Source organism: Crotalus tigris, unplaced genomic scaffold (genome assembly GCF_016545835.1).
Source record: "Crotalus tigris isolate CLP2741 ecotype Arizona unplaced genomic scaffold, ASM1654583v1 scf7180000020772.1195989, whole genome shotgun sequence".
Taxonomy (NCBI): domain Eukaryota; kingdom Metazoa; phylum Chordata; class Lepidosauria; order Squamata; family Viperidae; genus Crotalus; species Crotalus tigris.
In genome coordinates this window covers 264,676-282,254 of record NW_024098171.1, presented here as the reverse complement: position 1 = coordinate 282,254, position 17,579 = coordinate 264,676, and the positions used below count along the sequence as shown (strand labels likewise).

At 46.2% G+C, this 17,579-nt stretch overlaps 1 protein-coding gene across 2 annotated transcripts in view; it reads left to right on the top strand.

Moving 5' to 3' along the window:
- Positions 1 to 17,579, top strand: part of DNAAF9 (dynein axonemal assembly factor 9) — a 113,623-nt gene that overhangs the window by 70,709 nt on the left and 25,335 nt on the right. For both annotated transcript variants that reach the window (XM_039368364.1, XM_039368363.1), the window contains exons 29-36: positions 139 to 176; positions 3,897 to 4,032; positions 5,456 to 5,542; positions 6,727 to 6,833; positions 7,836 to 7,910; positions 10,326 to 10,534; positions 15,333 to 15,398; positions 16,911 to 17,004. In XM_039368364.1, coding sequence (XP_039224298.1) covers positions 139 to 176; positions 3,897 to 4,032; positions 5,456 to 5,542; positions 6,727 to 6,833; positions 7,836 to 7,910; positions 10,326 to 10,534; positions 15,333 to 15,398; positions 16,911 to 17,004 — 812 coding nt within the window. The remainder of the gene's footprint in view (positions 1 to 138; positions 177 to 3,896; positions 4,033 to 5,455; positions 5,543 to 6,726; positions 6,834 to 7,835; positions 7,911 to 10,325; positions 10,535 to 15,332; positions 15,399 to 16,910; positions 17,005 to 17,579) is intronic.

The following is a 17,579-nucleotide window of genomic DNA, read 5'->3' as shown; positions in this document are numbered from 1 at the left end:
ATTGTGCCCCTGAGCTTTCAGTCAAGAACAAAAATCTGCATAGCGTTAGATTTGAATCGGGAGAAAAAGCTTGCCAATGATTACCTCTCTCTAAAGTTCTTGGTACAAAATTCGCACGCGCATCCTTGTCTTTTTCAGGTTTCTTTTCCCCAAGTTTCTGGACCAGTGTTCTCAAGGTCAGTATTTCTCCAAAATTGGCTTGTATAGAGATGAGCTGGCACATTTTTCCAGTTGCCTTCTCCATGAGGCTGCAGCACCACGGCACCCATGATGCCCAGCCAACAAAAAGCTGTGCGAGCTGGGGATTATGGTAGTCGGAGTCTCGCTTTTCTAGAAGGCCCGTTTGGAGGAGTTAGCCATAAGGCCATAAGCAGCTAGAGCAGGAGTTTTCCAAAACTTGGCCACTTTTAAGACTTGTGGACTTCAACTCCCAGAATTCCTCCTGGCTAAAGAATTCTGGGGGTTCAAGTCCTCCAGTTTTAAAAGTTGCCAAGTTTGGAAAAACCCTGAGACAGAGGAACAACAACAACAACAAAAAAAACCCAGTCCAGAGTTGTTGGGAATGGGGAGGTGGGGAGCTATAAACTAATAATACATTTATCTTATTTTTGTGGCTCTTTGATAATATTTAAAGGTTAACAGGATTCCCTGTGGGAAATGTATACAATAAAATACAAGCAGTTCTCCGCTTACAGCCACAATTAGGACCAGGTTTTCCTTTGTTAAACAAGTTGGTTGTTCACTCCCAATTTTACACCCCATTGTGCCAAACCAGGTTGTTAAGTGAATCATGCGTCTTTAAGCGAAATCAGCTTCCCTCAATGACTTCGCTCATCACAAGCTGGCTGGGATGGTCATAAATAGCAATTACACCACGCTGGGACACTGCAAATGTTATAAAGACCTATTACTTGGCAAACACCAGCAATTCGATCACACGGTGGGAGATGCGTGTGAGAATCAGTTGTAAGGCACTTTTTTTTTTCAGTTCTGTTGCAACTTCAAACAGTCACTAAATGGATGGTTTTAAATCGAGGACTGTCTATAATTCCTTTCCGCTGCTGTTTATGGGTGGATCCGTTGGGAATTATTCCTAGATTATCACTAGTTTAGCATGCCAACAAGTCTACAGTATATAAGCAGTCCTCAACTGCTTCATTTAGTGACCATTCGAAAGTTACAAGAGCACCAAAAAGAGTGACGTACGACCTGTCATGGTTCCGACAGATGAAACTCTTCAAAGAACTTTGAGGCATTGTTTACCTTAAAGAATCTTTATTTTGACTAGCATAATCGAAGCCAAAAACTGGATTCCCCTCCCCTAAGCACACAACATCAAAGCACAATTCCCTCCTCCAATTAACAGTCAGAAATCACATTCTCCAATTAGCTTGAAATGCAGGCTTCCCCTCCAGTTCTCCATCCGCCAATCCTTATCATCTCTTATTTCAATAACCTTGGTTCACACACTAGGTCCAGTATTGTTATGTCTAGCTAAACTCTCATGCACATTCCTCCCCCCCCCCAACATCATCTAACTCTAGCTCTAACTCTTAAGAGTAAAACATAAGAAGACAAGGGTTGCATCCCCAACTGTTGTCAAAGCAAAACACCCAATGTTAGCAGTGTTGACACGGCCATTGTACACACTTTTAGCATCCCCATGGTTTAAAGCAGGGGTGTCAAACTCAATTTCATTGAGGGCCGTATCAGCATTGCGGTTGCCCTCGGGGGGGGGCGGGGGTGTGTGTGGCCAGGGTGGGTGCGACCTACTGCGTGGGCGTGGATGGGGAGGGTGTGGCCTACTGGGTGGGCATGACCAGCTCTACATCATTCGCATCAAGGGTGCCTGTGAGGGCCTGGGCAGGAGTGGGACAGATTTGAGGGTCTCTGGCAGAAGGGGGGGGGACCGGGGCAAGCGCCAAGGCATGGTGCATTTCTTCATTCCTCACAAAGGGGGACCCCTCCCCAGCATGCACCCAGGGGGCGGGGCTGACACAGCAGGGGCCGGTTCCTCGCTGTTTCCAGATGGCCTTGTGGAGCTAAGACTGAATGCGTTTCAGCGTAGATGGCCACCACAAAATTGTGCATTGGCTCCCGGCCGGCCTGGGCCAGGGCCAAGGCAGCGGGGGCCGTTCCTTCACTGTTTCCAGGATGGCTTCGCGGGCCGCATGAAACCACTTCATGGGCTGCATCTGGCCCCCAGGCCTTGTATTTGACATGTCTGGTTTAAAGAAAAGATGAAATAGGGGAGACATGATAGCAGTGTTCCCAGTATCTGAGGGGCTGCCACAAGGCATAGGGCACAGGTCGGCAACCTGCGGCTCCGGAGCCGCATGCGGCTCTTTGAGCCTTCCCCTGCGGCTCCCAGCCACCTATGCCTTTGCAGAGAGAGACAGAGACAGAGAGAGGCAATTGCGCTTCCCTGCTTCTCTCTCTCTCTCTCTCTCTCTCTGTGTGTGTGTGTGTGTCTGGGTGTGTTTTGTGTGTGTGTGTGTGTGTATGTGTAAAAGAGAGTGCACTCACAGCGTTCTCCGAGGAGCTGAAAAGCTTACTGGGCGGAGCTCCTCCCTTTGCTGCGTCTCTGCAGGAAGCAGGAAGGGCAGGAGAGAGCTAGCTAGCCCAGCTAGGCTGACTCAGGAATTCTGGGAGTTGAAGTCCATGAGTCATAAAAGAGACGAGGCTGCCTACCCCGGAGCTTGTTGGACAACAGCTTGAAGCTTGCCAGGTGAGCAGCAGATAGGAGGGGGGGGGGAGAAAGAGAGAGAGAGAAAGAGAGAGGGAGAGAGAGAGAGTGGGGGAAGAGGAGTGGCAGACCAAGGGCAGATAGAGAGGGAGGGAGAGAGAGACCCTTTTGACATCTAAAATGAAGATAAACTGCATATATCCTTTTTTTACCTTTGTGTGTATGTAATTTTATTCTCTTAAAGCATTCTCTTGGTGATCATTGTTTTAATAGTATGGATATTCCCAAAAGTGATATTTTTACTTTTATTTTTAATGTGTGTGTGTGTGTGTGTATACATACACACATACACAAACACACACAAACACACACACACCTATAATAAAGGTAAAAAAGGATATATGCAGTGTTATCTTCATTTTAGATATCAAAAGGGTTTTGCGGCTCCCAGTGTTTTGTTTTTGGTGGGAAACGGGTCCAAGTGGCTCTTTGAGTGTTTTGGGTTGCCTACCCCTGGCATAGGGGGTCAAATTATTCTCCAAAGCACCAGAGGGAAGGATGAGAAACAATGGTTGGAAACTGATCAAGGAGAAAAGCAACCTGGAACTAAGGAGAAACTTCCTGACAGTGAGGACAGTTAACCAGTGGAACAGCTTGCCTCCAAAAATAGTGGGTGCTCCATCACTGGAGGTTTTTAAGAAGAGACTAGACATCCACCTGTCTGAGACGGTATAGGTTCTCCTGCCTGGGCAGGGGGCTGGACTAGAAGACCTCCAAGGTCCCTTCCAGCTTCTATTCTATTTTAAGACACGTGGCAAGTGGCTCGTATTTACAACGGTGGCAGTGTCCCCTGGGGTCACGTGATCCCCTTTTGCGACTTCTGACTGGCCAAGTCCACGGGGGGGGGGGACGCCAGAGTCACTTAACAACTGGGTTACTAATTTAACAACTGCAGCAATTTGCTGAACAACTGGGGGGAAGAAAAGTGGTAAAATGGGGCACAAACTCACTTCACAACTGGGGAAGTGGGAAGTTTGGTCGTCCGTTGAGGACTATCCATACTTTCCAGGGGTTCATAGCAGGACACCGGGAGTAGCGTGGCCTTGGACATCAGCCCCTGTCCGTTCCTAGAGGTCATTCTGGACTCCAGAGAGCAAAGCATTCTGGGTGAACCCGGCCCTTACACAGATGCTCTTTTTTCCTCCGGCAGGGTTAGTGAGTAACGTGGTGTTCACAAGCCACACCGCCGAGCAGAGAAGCCCGCTCCTGGTCCAGCTGCAGAAACTCATCCGAGCTGCCAACTCTTCCGTCTCTTTTATCCTGGCGGAAAACGGCATCGTAACTCGGTAATCGAGAAAGCCTTTTAAAAATCCCCAAATGGTAAAGCTTGTGAAATAGCACATGGCTGCATTTTCCCTGGAGAAAGGGTCAGCCATTGAGGATATATCTATCTATCTATCTATCTATCTATCTATCTATCTATCTATCTATCTATCTATCTATCTATCTATCCATCTGTTATTTGTGTCCCACCTTTATTGTTTTTATGAATAATTCAAGGTCGCAAACGTATCCAACCCTTGCTTCCTCTTACTTTCCTCCAGGACAACAACTCTGTGAGGTGGGTTGGGCTGAGAAGGATGGAGGGACTAGCCCAAGGTCACCCAGCTGGCTTTCATGTCTAAGGCAGGACTAGAATTCGCCATCACCTGGTCATTGGCCCAAAGTCACCCAGCTGGCTTTCATGCCTAAGGCAGGACTAGAACTCACCGTCTCCTGGTGATTGGCCCAAAGTCACCCAGCTGGCTTTCGTGTGTAAGGCGAAACTAGAACTCACTGTCTCCTGGTGATTTGGCCCAAAGTCACCCAACTGACTTTCATGGCTAAGATGGAACTAGAACTCACTGTCTCCTGGTGATTGGCCCAAAGTTATTGGCCCAAAGTCATACAGTTGGCTTTCATGGCTAAGGTGAAACTAAAACTCACTGTCTCTTGGTGATTGGCCCAAAGTTATTGGCCCAAAGTCACGCAGTTGGCTTTCATGGCTAAGGTGAAACTAGAACTCACCGTCTCCTGAGGATTGGCACAAAGTCACCCAGCTTGCTTTCCTGTGTAAGGCAGAACTAGCACTCACTGTCTCCTGGTGATTGGCCCAAAGTCACCCAGCTGGCTTTCGTGTGTAAGGCGAAACTAGAACTCACTGTCTCCTGGTGATTTGGCCCAAAGTCACCCAACTGACTTTCATGGCTAAGATGGAACTAGAACTCACTGTCTCCTGGTGATTGGCCCAAAGTTATTGGCCCAAAGTCACACAGTTGGCTTTCATGGCTAAGGTGAAACTAAAACTCACTGTCTCCTGGTGATTGGCCCAAAGTTATTGGCCCAAAGTCACGCAGTTGGCTTTCATGGCTAAGGTGAAACTAGAACTCACCGTCTCCTGAGGATTGGCACAAAGTCACCCAGCTTGCTTTCCTGTGTAAGGCAGAACTAGCACTCACTGTCTCCTGGTGATTGGCCCAAAGTCACCCAGCCAGTTTGTATGCTTAAGGCAGAACTAGAATTCACTGCCTCCTGGTGATTGGCCCAAAATCACCCAGCCTGCTTTCATGCGTAAGGCAGGATTAGAATTCACTGTCTCCTGCTTTCTAGTCTGATGCCTTAATCACTAGACCAAGGGCTTTCTCTATCCTGCTTAGAAACCTTGCTTTAAGGTTCCGTGAAAGCAAAATTTCGCTAAATGTTAATAATATCTTGATTCTCTCCCACTAGGAACGAGGACATTGAGCTAATCCTTTCGGAAAACAGCTTCTCCGATCCCCAGATGCTGGCGACTCGCTATTTAATGTATCCTGGCTGGCAAGTATCCATTGGACAAAAAGGCTTTTACTATGCATGTCCAGAGAGCCCTTGATTTAAAACCATTTGTTTAGGGCAGGGGTCTTCAAACCTGGTTACTTTAAGACTTGCGGACTTCAACTCCCAGAATTCCTCAGCCAGGAGGAATTCTGGGAGTTGAAGTCCGTCAGTCTTTAAAATGGCCAAATTAGGAGACCCCTATTTTATAAGAACCAGGGTAATTTAGAGCAAGGGTCTACAACAGATATGTCAAACTGCCGGCCCACGGGCCAGACACATTATGCCGAAACCGCGCCCATCCCATTGCCGGCAGTGGGGGGGAAAGTCGTAATACGTCGCGTGAATCGCGAGTTTGACATGCCTGGTCCTCAAACTTGGCCACTTTGAAGACTTGTGGACTTCAACTCCCAGAATTCCTCCTGGCTGAGGAATTCTGGGAGTTGAAGTCCACTCCATTCAATAGAACAAGGGTCCTCAAACTTGGCCACTTTAAAGACTTGTGGACTTCAACTCCCAGAATTCCTCCTGGCTGAAGAATTCTGATTTAGAGGATTCCTCCCCCTACTTAATTTCCCTTAATTTTCCTCCCCTTTAATGAATGCTCATATCTTATTTTATGTTAGGCTTCCCAGAATGCACTCCCATTAACCTAAACAGAGCCTTATCCCTTTTGGATACGGATTTTTAGGAATTTTTCTTCTCGGCTATTTGCAAAGCTTAACTTCCCTCTCTCGGGCCCAGCCTTTCCAGCTGGAGTCCAGCACATCTGGAACTCTTCTCGCAATGTTTATGTGATCGCATGAAGTTGCATATTTTTTATTCTTTGTGTTCTGTTACGAGGTGCACACATTCAATGCACTCCTTAACCGTCTTCTTATTTCATTTCATGAAAAATAACCACCAATTAAATTAAGGACTGTAGTCTCGAACTGAGACCAAACCAGATGCAGTCAGACAAAACTATAGGTGGTCCTTGACTTAACAATCATTTGTTTAGCGACCATTCAAAGTTACAACAACACTGGAAAAGTCACGTCTGATAGGTCCTCACACTTACGACCATTGCAGAATTCGTGATCAAAATTCAGGCCTTTAAGGCGATTGGTCTGATTTTCAAAAAGCGATCGGTAACTAAGAGTGAATGTTTTCCTTTGAAAAGTTAATATTTTTCACCCCCCCTTCAGGTTTGATGGGAAATTTAGAGCCGGTTCTGCCTTCCCTCCCATGGTCCAGATTTGTGTGTGGTTTAACCGCCCTTTGGAGAAAATGCGCTTTGCAGCCAAATGTAAAGGTAAATTATCATTTCTTCAGCAACGTGTGTATTTTTTTCCTCTGGAGTGGCTAACAAGAATTTATATGTGGCTGAACCTGTTCATCGGCAAATGCAACCTTGGTAAACTTCAGATGAAATACGTTTACTCTCCTTTTTCTGGTTTTAAAGCTCCCCAGTAATGCAATTATTTTCACATTACTGCAGCCAATCCTAGAATATATTTCTTTAAAAAAATTAAATGGTTTTCTTGCAGTGAATTCTTCCCTCTTGACATTAAAGATCATCATCCTTGCCATTGTCTTCATCGGTGGTGCGTTTTTTAGCTTGTACAGAAGTAATAATAATAATAATAATAATATAAATAATATAAATAATGATGATGATTGATGATGATGATGATGGAAGGGACCTTGGAGGTTATCTAGTCCAACCCCCTGCTCAGGCAGGAAACCCTATACCAGGGGTAGGCAACCTTGGCTCTTTTATGACTCGTGGACTTCAACTCCCAGAATTCCTGAGCCAGCATGGCTCAGCATGGAACCTCTCCCTTTCCCCTCAGAATGGCTGGCTCAGGAATTCTGGGAGTTGAAGTCCACCAGTCATAAAAGAGCCGAGGTTGCCTACCTCTGGCCTAGGCCTAGGCCACTTTATGACTGGCGGACTTCAACTCCCAGAATTCCTGAGCCAGCATGGCTCAGCTTGGAAACTCCCTTTCCCCTCAGCATGGCTGGCTCAGGAATTCTGGGAGTTGAAGTCCACGAGTCATAAAAGAGCCAAGGTTGCCTACCTCTGGCCTATACCATTTCAGACAAATGGCTGTCCATTTAAAAACTTCCAGTGTTGGGAGTAAAATATGTTTCTCAACCTTGGGAACTTTTAAGAGGGGTGAACTTCAACTCCCAGAATCCCCCAGCCAGCAATGCTAACTGGGAGGTTCTGGGAGTTGAAGTTCACCCCTCTTAAAAGTCCCCAAGTTTGAGAAACACTGCTCTAATCTTGATTTATTGTCTTTTCAAACAGCTTTGAAGTCATCTAACAAATCGAGTCCGTTCTCTGGAAACATATACCACATTTTTGGCAAAGTCAAGTTTTCAGGTAAATGTTTTAGCTTCAACCTCCCTCCCTTTTCGGGATTCTTTTATCCTCCATCTTTCAAATTGTCATCTGACAGTACCTAGTTTAATGCTTGTATTTACGCTCAGTCACTTGTCGCGTCTCAATGGGTGTCTCAGTTTTGGAGCTGAAGGAAGTCATTGGAGCACAGAAATAGGCCTTTTATACAGCTGCGATACTCTCCGGGCAAAATTTGGGGTAACAGCTCCCCAGACCTGCTTGGCCACATGAGTGGGAACCCCCCCCCCAACTCAGCACATCTGCCAGATCAATGTGCCGTAGAAGTGAAAGAAATGAAATCCCCTTTATTTCCGTACAGGTAGTCCTTGAGTTATGGACATAATGGAGTCTGCCCATTACAGTCGTAATTCATGACAATTATAAGCTCAGTCAGGTGACCGTCCCCAGTTTTATGACCTATTTTGCAGTGGTTGTTAAGCAAATCTGTGATTGTTCAGCAACCTCGTTGAGTGAAACAGTAGTTTGCTATGATTTATTTGTGTGATTATATCCCGCCTTTATTATTTTTTGCAAATATCTCAAAGCGGCGAACATATTATCACCAGCTGACATTCATGCCTAAGGCGGGACTAGAACTCTCAGTTTCCTGCTGATTGGCCCACCAACTGGCTTTCATGGCTGAGGCGGGACTAGAACTCACTGTCTCCTGGTGATTGGCCCTAAGTCACCCAACTGGCTTTCGTGCCTAAGGCAGGACTAGAACTCTCAGTTTCCTGCTGATTGGCCCACCAACTGGCTTTCATGGCTGAGCTCGGACTAGAACTCACCGTCTCCTGGTGATTGGCCAAAGTCACCCAACTGGCTTTCATGCCTGAGGTGGGACTAGAACTCACCGTCTCTGGTGATTGGCCCGAACTCACCCAGCCAGCTTTCATGCCTAAGGCGGGACTAGAACTCACTGTCTCCTGGTGATTGGCCCAAAGTCACCCAACTGGCTTTCATGCCTAAGGCGGGACTAGAACTCTCAGTTTGCTGCTGATTGGTCAAACAACTGGCTTTCATGGCTGAGGTCGGACTAGAACTCACCGTCTCCTGGTGATTGGCCAAAGTCACCCAGCTAGCTTTCATGCCTAAGGCGGGACTAGAACTCACCGTCTCTGGTGATTGGCCCGAACTCACCCAGCCAGCTTTCATGCCTAAGGCGGGACTAGAACTCACTGTCTCCTGGTGATTGGCCCAAAGTCACCCAGCTGGCTTTCATGGCTAAATCAGGACTAGAACTCACACCTTCCCAATTTCTAGCTGCTGCCTTAACCACTAGACCAAAATTGCCTTGCAAATCAGAAAGAAATGCCAGTTTTTGGCAAAAAAAACTATCCCCAAAACTGAGACAGTGGAACTGCAGGACACTGCAAACAGCCATAAATGCAGCCTGGTTGCAGGGCACCCAAAGTCAATAAATAAATGTTTGTTTGTTTGTTTATCGAACCAGAGAATGGATTTTTCTTCCTTCCTTCGATTGCGTGGCTTCTTGCACATCTACGCAAGTTGTAGCATTTCAGATCTAATCCATTAATAGAAGGACAGAGTTGAAAGGGACCTTGGGAGGTCTTCTAGTCCAACCCCCTGCTCAAGCAGGAGATCCTATATCATTTCAGACAAATGGTTGTCCCATCGTATTAATTGTTATTCATGGCTGGTATTTATTTTTGGTAGTATTAAGTGGAGGTGGGGGCCTCAATCAGCCGTGGCCCTGGGGACCTTTATGGCTACTGAGCCTGGGGTCTTTCCAGAGAGCACCTCAGGACTCCCCTCTCACTGAAAAAACCCCACCAGCCATTAATACAGTGTTTCTCAACCTTGACAATTTTAAGGCATGTGGACTTCAATTCCCAGAATTCCACAGCCAGCAATGCTGGCTGTGGAATTCTGGGAGTTGAAGTGCACATGCCTTAAAATTGTCAAGGTTGAGAAACACTGCATTAATATCACTGTCAATGCTGCTAACATCGGATGTTTTTGCTTTGACAACAGTTGGAGATGCTACCCTTGTCTTCTTATGCTTTACTCTTTAGAGTTAGATGATGCTGGGGGGAGGAATGTGCATGAGAGTTTAGCTAGACATAATAAAACCAGACCTAGTGTGAGAACCAAGGTTATTGAAATAAGAGATGGTAAGGATTGGCGGGCTGGAGAACTGGAGGGGAAGCCTGCATTTCAAGCTAATTGGGGAATAATGTGATTTATGACTGTCAATTGGAGGACTGGAATTGTGCTTTGATACTGTGTGCTCAGGGGAGGGGAATCTAGTTGATTATGCTATGCTTCTCTAATAAAAATTCTTTAAGGTAAACCATGCCTCGGAGTTCTTTGGCAGAGTTTCATCTGTCGGAACCACGATAACCACCATCACCCTTTGCTATTTCTTCGACACAGATTCTGACCGGATGGTTGAAGTTTGTCACAACGCATCTTCTAATACCTTAAGCCTGGTACCTGTCCTGGGGGGGGCCCTCCCCTCCCCTCCTGACTCCAAAACCGAGAACCGGGACCACCCTGGATCGCAGGAATGTTTCCTGGTGTTCGTGGGATGCTCCCTCAAAGAAGATGACATCAAGGATTGGCTGAGGCAGACGGCCAAACAGGTGAAGGTCCCTGCCAAATTGCTGGGTGGGAGGGGGAGGTCACCAGTCACACCTTAGGAGACTAGCTTTGCTACGGGCATGTTTTAGGTTCAGCCAGGGGGGTGTAGGAAAGGAGTGGCAGAACCTGAGGACAGGGTAAAAAGAGGAATCGGCCTAGAATCCTTACGTACAGAGAATCTTCAACCTACGACCATTGTTGTTGTTGTTAATTGCGAAGTCGCGTCCGACCCATCACGACCCCATGGACAACGTTCCTCCAGGTCTTCCTGTCCTCTACCATCTTCTGGAGCCCATTTAAGTTCACACCTACTGCTTCAGTGACTCCATCCAGCCATCTCATTCTCTGTCGTCCCCTTCTTCTATTGCCCTCCATCTTTCCCAGCATTAGGCTCTTCTCCAGGGAGTCCTTCCTTCTCATCAGGTGGCCAAAGTATTTGAGTTTCAACTTCAGGATCTGGCCTTCTAAAGAGCAGTCGGGGTTGATCTCTTCTAGGACTGACCGGTTGGATCGCAGGATTGCAGTCCAGGGGACTCGCAGGAGTCTTCTCCAGCATCATAGTTCAAAGGCCTCAATTCTTTGGCGCTCAGCCTTTCTTACGACCATAATTGAGCCCAATTGGACCCCCCCTGGTTTGTCCAGTTTCTCTCCAAGAGGTCCCAAGTTCTGAAAGGCTTTCTGGGTTATGGGAGCACCCACAACTTCTGGAGGCAGGTGGTTCCACTGGTTAATTGTTCTAACTCTCAGGAAGTTTCTCCTTAGTTCCAGGTTGCTTCTCCCCTTGGTTAGTTTCCATCCGTTGCTTCTTGTCCTGCCCTCAGGTGCCACACCTCCATCCCAGCCCTGGTGAGTGACAGTCTCCCATCCTCACCTGCCCAAGGTTAGGGTAAAAAAAAAAAAAAATTAAGATGGCGGACTACGACGGCGCCATTGTAGAAAAACAGAGGCAGGAGAAGCGGTGCGGTATTTCTTTGCAGAAACTGCAAAGCAGATTTCTGAACGGTATTAACTGCCGGCCGAGCGTGATTGAACAGAACAGATGGAACAGAATAACTAGAGTTGGATTTCCGGGACCTGCGAGATCCTCTAGTCCAGCCCCCTGACACCCCGTGATCGCCGAGTCCTTTCACGCCACCCTTTGATCACTCGTGTGTGCCCGTTTTCTCCTCCACCACACGAATCCAATAAAATAACAGGCGGTCCTCAACTTAACGACTGAGCCCAAAATTTCAGTCGCTAAGCGAGACAGTTGTCAGGCGGGCTCTGCCACATTTCACAACCTCACAGAACAATAGAATAATAGCTTGGAAGAGACCTTGGAAGTCATCTAGTCCAACCCCCTGCTCAGGCAGGAAACCTTATCCCATTTCAGGCAAATGGCTGTCCAGTCTCTTCTTAAAAACTTCCAGTGTTGGAGGAGGGAGGGAGAGAGGGAGGGAGGGAGGGAGGAAGGAAGGAAGGAAGGAAGGAAGGAAGGAAGGAAGGAAGGAAGGAAGGAAGGAAGGAAGGAAGGAAGGAAGGAAGGATGGATGGATGGATAGCAGAATAACAGTTGGAAGGGACCTTATAGGTCATCTAGTCCAACCCCCTACTCAGGCAGGAAACCCTATATATCATTTTGGACAAATGGCTGTCCAGTCTCTTCTTAAAAACTCCAGTGATGGAACACCCACAACTTCTGGAGGCAGGTGGTTCCCCTGGTTAATTGTTCTCACTGTCAGGAAGTTTCTCCTTAGTTCTAGGTTGTTTCTCTCCTTGGTTAGTTTCCATCTGTTGCTTCTTGTCCTGCCTTCTTCAGGTGCTTTGGAGAATAGATGCTGGGAAGAGTGGAAACATTTTTTTGTGTTAGATTGTGTTAAGGATTGAAAATCTGTATGCATCGAAGCGACGTAGAAAGTCCGCTATCTGCATTTGTGTGTGTGTGCACAGACAAATATCTTAAGTGCAAGCCCACACAGTCTAGCTGTGTGTGCCATCCAGTTCGCACATGAAAAAGATTCCTCGGAAGCTTGACATTTGAAGCATCTTAAAATTCATAAACCGCCGCAATCCGCATCCGTGATTCACCTAATTAATGTGTATCGGTTCCAAACATCGCATGAAAATTGATCTGTGGAACATTCATCAGATGCAATGCTTTGATATCTGTGCCAAATCCTTTAAAAATGTATCAGGCTGTCAGGCGTAAGCATCAAGTCTAGGTTGTCGTTTATAAAACATTTTTTCTTTCTCCTCTCACGATAACGAATTCTTCAACAGAGAAAAGTTAGTTGGTTTAAGTAAGACACCAACAATCCTGGATTATGTGCAGTTGGCCAAGATCCCTCCCCCGGTTATTTCCTTGGTCATGTATGGCATAACAAAATACAGCATTAATGCAGCATAAAAACTTATATTAAAAAAAAAACAGCGTATCAAATGCATCCCAAAATATAAAACACCAGCTCGGTGAACCATCTTAAAAACACACGGCACGAGTGATGCATAAAATTGTGAATAAAATTAAATTATGTATGAGTAAGTTCCTAGAGTGGCTAAGCCCCATGGCTGGATATCCAGATCGTTTTAACCATTGGGCAGCACTGCCCTCGAGATGATGTATTTCAGGCAGGGATCCAGGGAACACCTTTTTTTTTGAGGGGGGCTATTCCGTCGCAATAACGACGTAAAGTTTGCGGGATGTTTCCGTAGTCAAGTTAGGATTACCCACCAGCCCCCGTTTGTATTTCCAATATTGGCACCTGCCGTGGTTGGTTCGGATCCAGCTGAGCGCTGCCCAGATTTTCCTTGGGAGATCAAAGCCGAAAGGGCATTGTGCTGGATCAGATATTAAATTAAACCTCTCTGGATTAGAAGTTGCCCACTCCTGGCGCCAGGCTATCTCAGTAGCCCCAGTCTTCTCTGAGATCATTGCTGTCCACATTTCCACAGCGAGTTCCCAAGTTTGAATCTGAATATTTGATAGTGACAGTCCTTCACGGTTGAAGACAGGCTGTTGGGGATGAGTCTGTGTGGCCTGCATCTCAAACTAGTGGGCTGTGCCTTGTCTGTTCTGTCCCAGCCTACGTGAGTCCTTGTTATGCTCACAAGAAGAAACCCCTCTTCCAAGATACAGCAGGAACCGCAACAAAAAAACTACCCTTTTTATTCTCACAGACCTGAGTCAGTATCCAAGGCAAACAACCACAGTCCACAGAAACTCGATCCTCAACACGAGCAGTGGCCTTCGGCAACCAGCACCTCCCACCCCTTCCCTTGTATAATTCAGCCAAGACGTGGCTTCCTAATGCCATCTCCTTTGCCTTTGGAGCTGCCCCATTGCATTCCTCTGTCCTACTCGCTTCTCTTGCCTGCGCATTCGTGCATCTGGGATTTGTCCCAGCTGTTCTTCATCACTGTCCAACTCAGACTCCCAGCACAGCTGCGTCTCAGCCTGAGCGCGAGTAGAGGGGCCAGGCTCCTCGTCCGACTGTAAGTCTTGGAGCTCCTCAGAGCCTTCCTCTGACTCTGATATTACTCCAGGCCCCTCCTCTTCCTCCTCTGATTCCTCAGACTCAGCTGCTGGGTTCACTGGCTGGCGAGGAATCACAACACTGTCTTCTAACACAAAAGGGACCCAGGGCACAAAACATCCTGCAGCCAAGAAGGCTCCACACTCATGTGCACCACTCAGGTGATCCCAAGGATGCAGGTAAACCTCCAGGTGGCCTCAATGACTCTCTCAAAGGAGGCAAATGACCAGCTGTCTCCAAAGAGTATAAATCCTTCCTTTCCCCACCATCCAGTCAGAGCTGAAGAAGCTTCGTGGATGAGAAGCGAAACGTCTGCAAAGATGTCTGAAATGCTGTAGGGTTTCCTGCCTGAGCAGGGGGTTGGACTCAATGACCTCCAAGGTCCCTTCCAACATCATCATCATCATCATCATTATTATTGATCATCGCACAGTCAGCCAGATGTTCAGACTGGATTTGGCATTTTGTCTACCTATCGGGTCCTTACCCAGGACCTGGGATAGGCAGATGTGGGTGTTTGATGGTATTACAGATCTCGTTGCAGGATGGAAGCAGTTCCTAGTAAGGCCGCCTTTTGCAATTGACTAATAGCGAATTTGTCAATGCCGATGATGGTGTTCAAGTGGTGCTCCAGTTGTTTTGGGATTGTTGTTATTATTATTATTATTATTATTATGGATCATTGCACAGTCAGCCAGATGTTCAGACTGGATTTGGCATTTTGTCTACCTATCGAGTCCTTACCCAGGACCTGGGATAGGCAGATGTGGAAGTTTGATGGTATTACAGGTATCATCGCAGGATGGAAGCAGTTCCTAATAAGGCCGCCTTTTGCAATTGACTGATGGCGAATTTGTCAATGCCAATGGTGTTCAAGTGGTGCTCCAGTTGTTTTGGGATTGCACCCAAGGAGCCTATGACTATTGGTACTACCCTTGCTTGTTTTTGCCACAGTCTTTCTATTTCTATTTGTAGGTCTTTGTATTTTGTTATCTTCTCCAATTACTACTACTACTACTACTACTACTACTACTACTACTACTATTATTATTATTATTATTATTATTAAAAACAAGAAAGTCCAGTTACCTCTTGAAAAAGCACCTTTGGGTCAGCCATGAATTGGATGACCCCATAGACGTTTAACTTGGTCAAACAAAATGATTGTTTCCTAAATTATACCCTACATTTATCCCACCCTGGGTTTTTTGTTTGTTAGTTTGTTTGTTTTCCTTTGGGTTTTCAATCAGCTGAACTGAGTTTTTCTTTCTCTCTCACCCAAACACAGAAACCACAGAGAAAAGCTTTGAAGACCCGGGGCATGCTGACATCCCAGGAGATCAAGAGCATCCACGTAAGTGCGCAAAATGGCTTCTTGTCAGGAGCAGCTGAGTAAGCAGAGCGGAGCAAAAAGTATCAATCAATCAGAGTAGAACTGGAAGGGAGCCTGGAGGTCTTCTAGTCAAACCCCATGCTCAAAGAGGAGACCCTATACCAGGGGTAGGCCACCTTGGCCCTTTTATGACTCGTGGACTTCAACTCCCAGAATTCCTGAGCCAGCCACGCTGAGGGGAAAGGGAGAGGTTTCCCAGCTGAGCCAGGCTGGCTCAGGAATTCTGGGAGTTGAAGTCCACAAGTCAGAAAGCGGCCTAAGCCTAGGCCAGAGGTAGGCAACCTCGGCTCTTTTATGACTGGTGGACTTCAACTCCCAGAATTCCTGAGCCAGCATGGCTCAGCTTAGAAACCTCTCCCTTTCCCCTCAGCGTGGCTGGCTCAGGAATTCTGGGAGTTGAAGTCCACGAGTCATAAAAGAGCCAAGCTTGCCCATCCCTGCCCTATACCCATTTAAGACAGGTGGCTATGTAGTCCTTTCTTAAAAGCCTCCAGTGATGGAGCGCCCACGATTTCTGGTGGCCAGCTGTTCCACTGGTTGATTGTCCTCACTGTCAGGAAGTTTCTCCTTCATTTCAGGTTGCTTCTCTCCTTGATTAGCAGAATAACAGAGCTGGAAGGGACCTTGGAGGTCATCTTGTCCAACCCTCTGCTCAGGCAGGAAACCCTATACCATTTCGGACAAATGGCTGTCCAGTCTCTTCTTAAAAACTTCCAGTGTTGGAGCATTTACTGCTTCTGGAGGCACCTGTTGCTTCTTGTCCTGCCTTCAGATGCTTTGGAGAATAGCTTGACTCCCTCTTCTTTGGGGCAGCCCCTGAGATACTGGAACGCTGCTATCATGTCCCCCCTCATCCTTCTCTTCATTAAACTAGACATCCCCAATTCTAGCAACCGTTCTTTATATGTTTTTGGATATATGTATGGATATTTACTTGGAGGAGTTTTACCCATTTATCAAATTTTAGTTATGTGATTATAGTTAATTGGATCTTTATAACTGTTTAGTATTATATAAAGTTTGTACTTAAATTTTATGTTTATTCCTATGAATTTTTTCTTTTTTGTTTGTGATTCTAATAATAAGTAATTATAATTAGTAAGTAATATATTAATGTGTTAAAGTTATTATAGTTAAGTAGTAATATATTAGTAATATTTTATTAAGCATTACTATTTTATATTAATTAGTATGATTGAATATGTACACCCTGAGGGGTTTACTTGTTGAAGCGTTGACTTAGTGTGGGGGACAACCCCACTAGTGCACCTATCCCTTCCCCTGGTCTAACCTGTTTTGTTTGTTGTCCCTTGTCATACCCTTATTGACCCTACTTTTCCTTTACCCTTATAAAATTTAATAAAATATATTTTAAAAAATTCTAAAAATATACATTCAGGGACTTGCAATGGAGGGTGTGTTTTAGGAGGTACCACCCTCTGCAATCTTTCTTTCTCTCTCTTTGAATTCCAGGTAAAACGCCACTTGGATCCGCTCCCAACTGGCTACTTCTACAACGGGACCCAGTTTGTGAATTTCTTTGGAGACAAGATGGATTATCACCCGCGTATCTTTTGCTACACGTCGGGTGCTTTGCGGTCTAGCTTGGCATTCCTTATTTTATTTACATCTCACCTTTATTACCTTTTAATAATTAACACACGGTGATGCATATAACCTAATATGCCTTCCTCTTCCTGTTTTCCACACAACTCTGTGAGGTGGGCCGGGCTGAGAGGGATTGGCGCGCAATTCAAAAAGAACACAGGGAGTCCCCGACTTATAACCATTTATGACCACCAGACGTTACGACGGCACTGAAAGAAAGTGGCTTAGGACCAATTTTTCACACTTCACCTGGGTCAGGTGATCAAAATTCAGCCGTTTGGCAACGGACTCGTATTTACGACAGTTGCAGCGTCCCCCCCCAATGTCACGCGATCCCTCTTTTGCAACCTTCTGACCTCACTTAACAATGGCAGAGATTCACTTATCAACTGTGGCGAAGAAAGGTCCTAAAATGGGGCACAAGCTCACATAATTAATAATAATAATAATAATTAATAATAATACTACTACTAATAATAATAAAGTTGGGAGGGACCTTGGAGGTCATCTAGTCCAACCCCCTGCTCAGGCTGG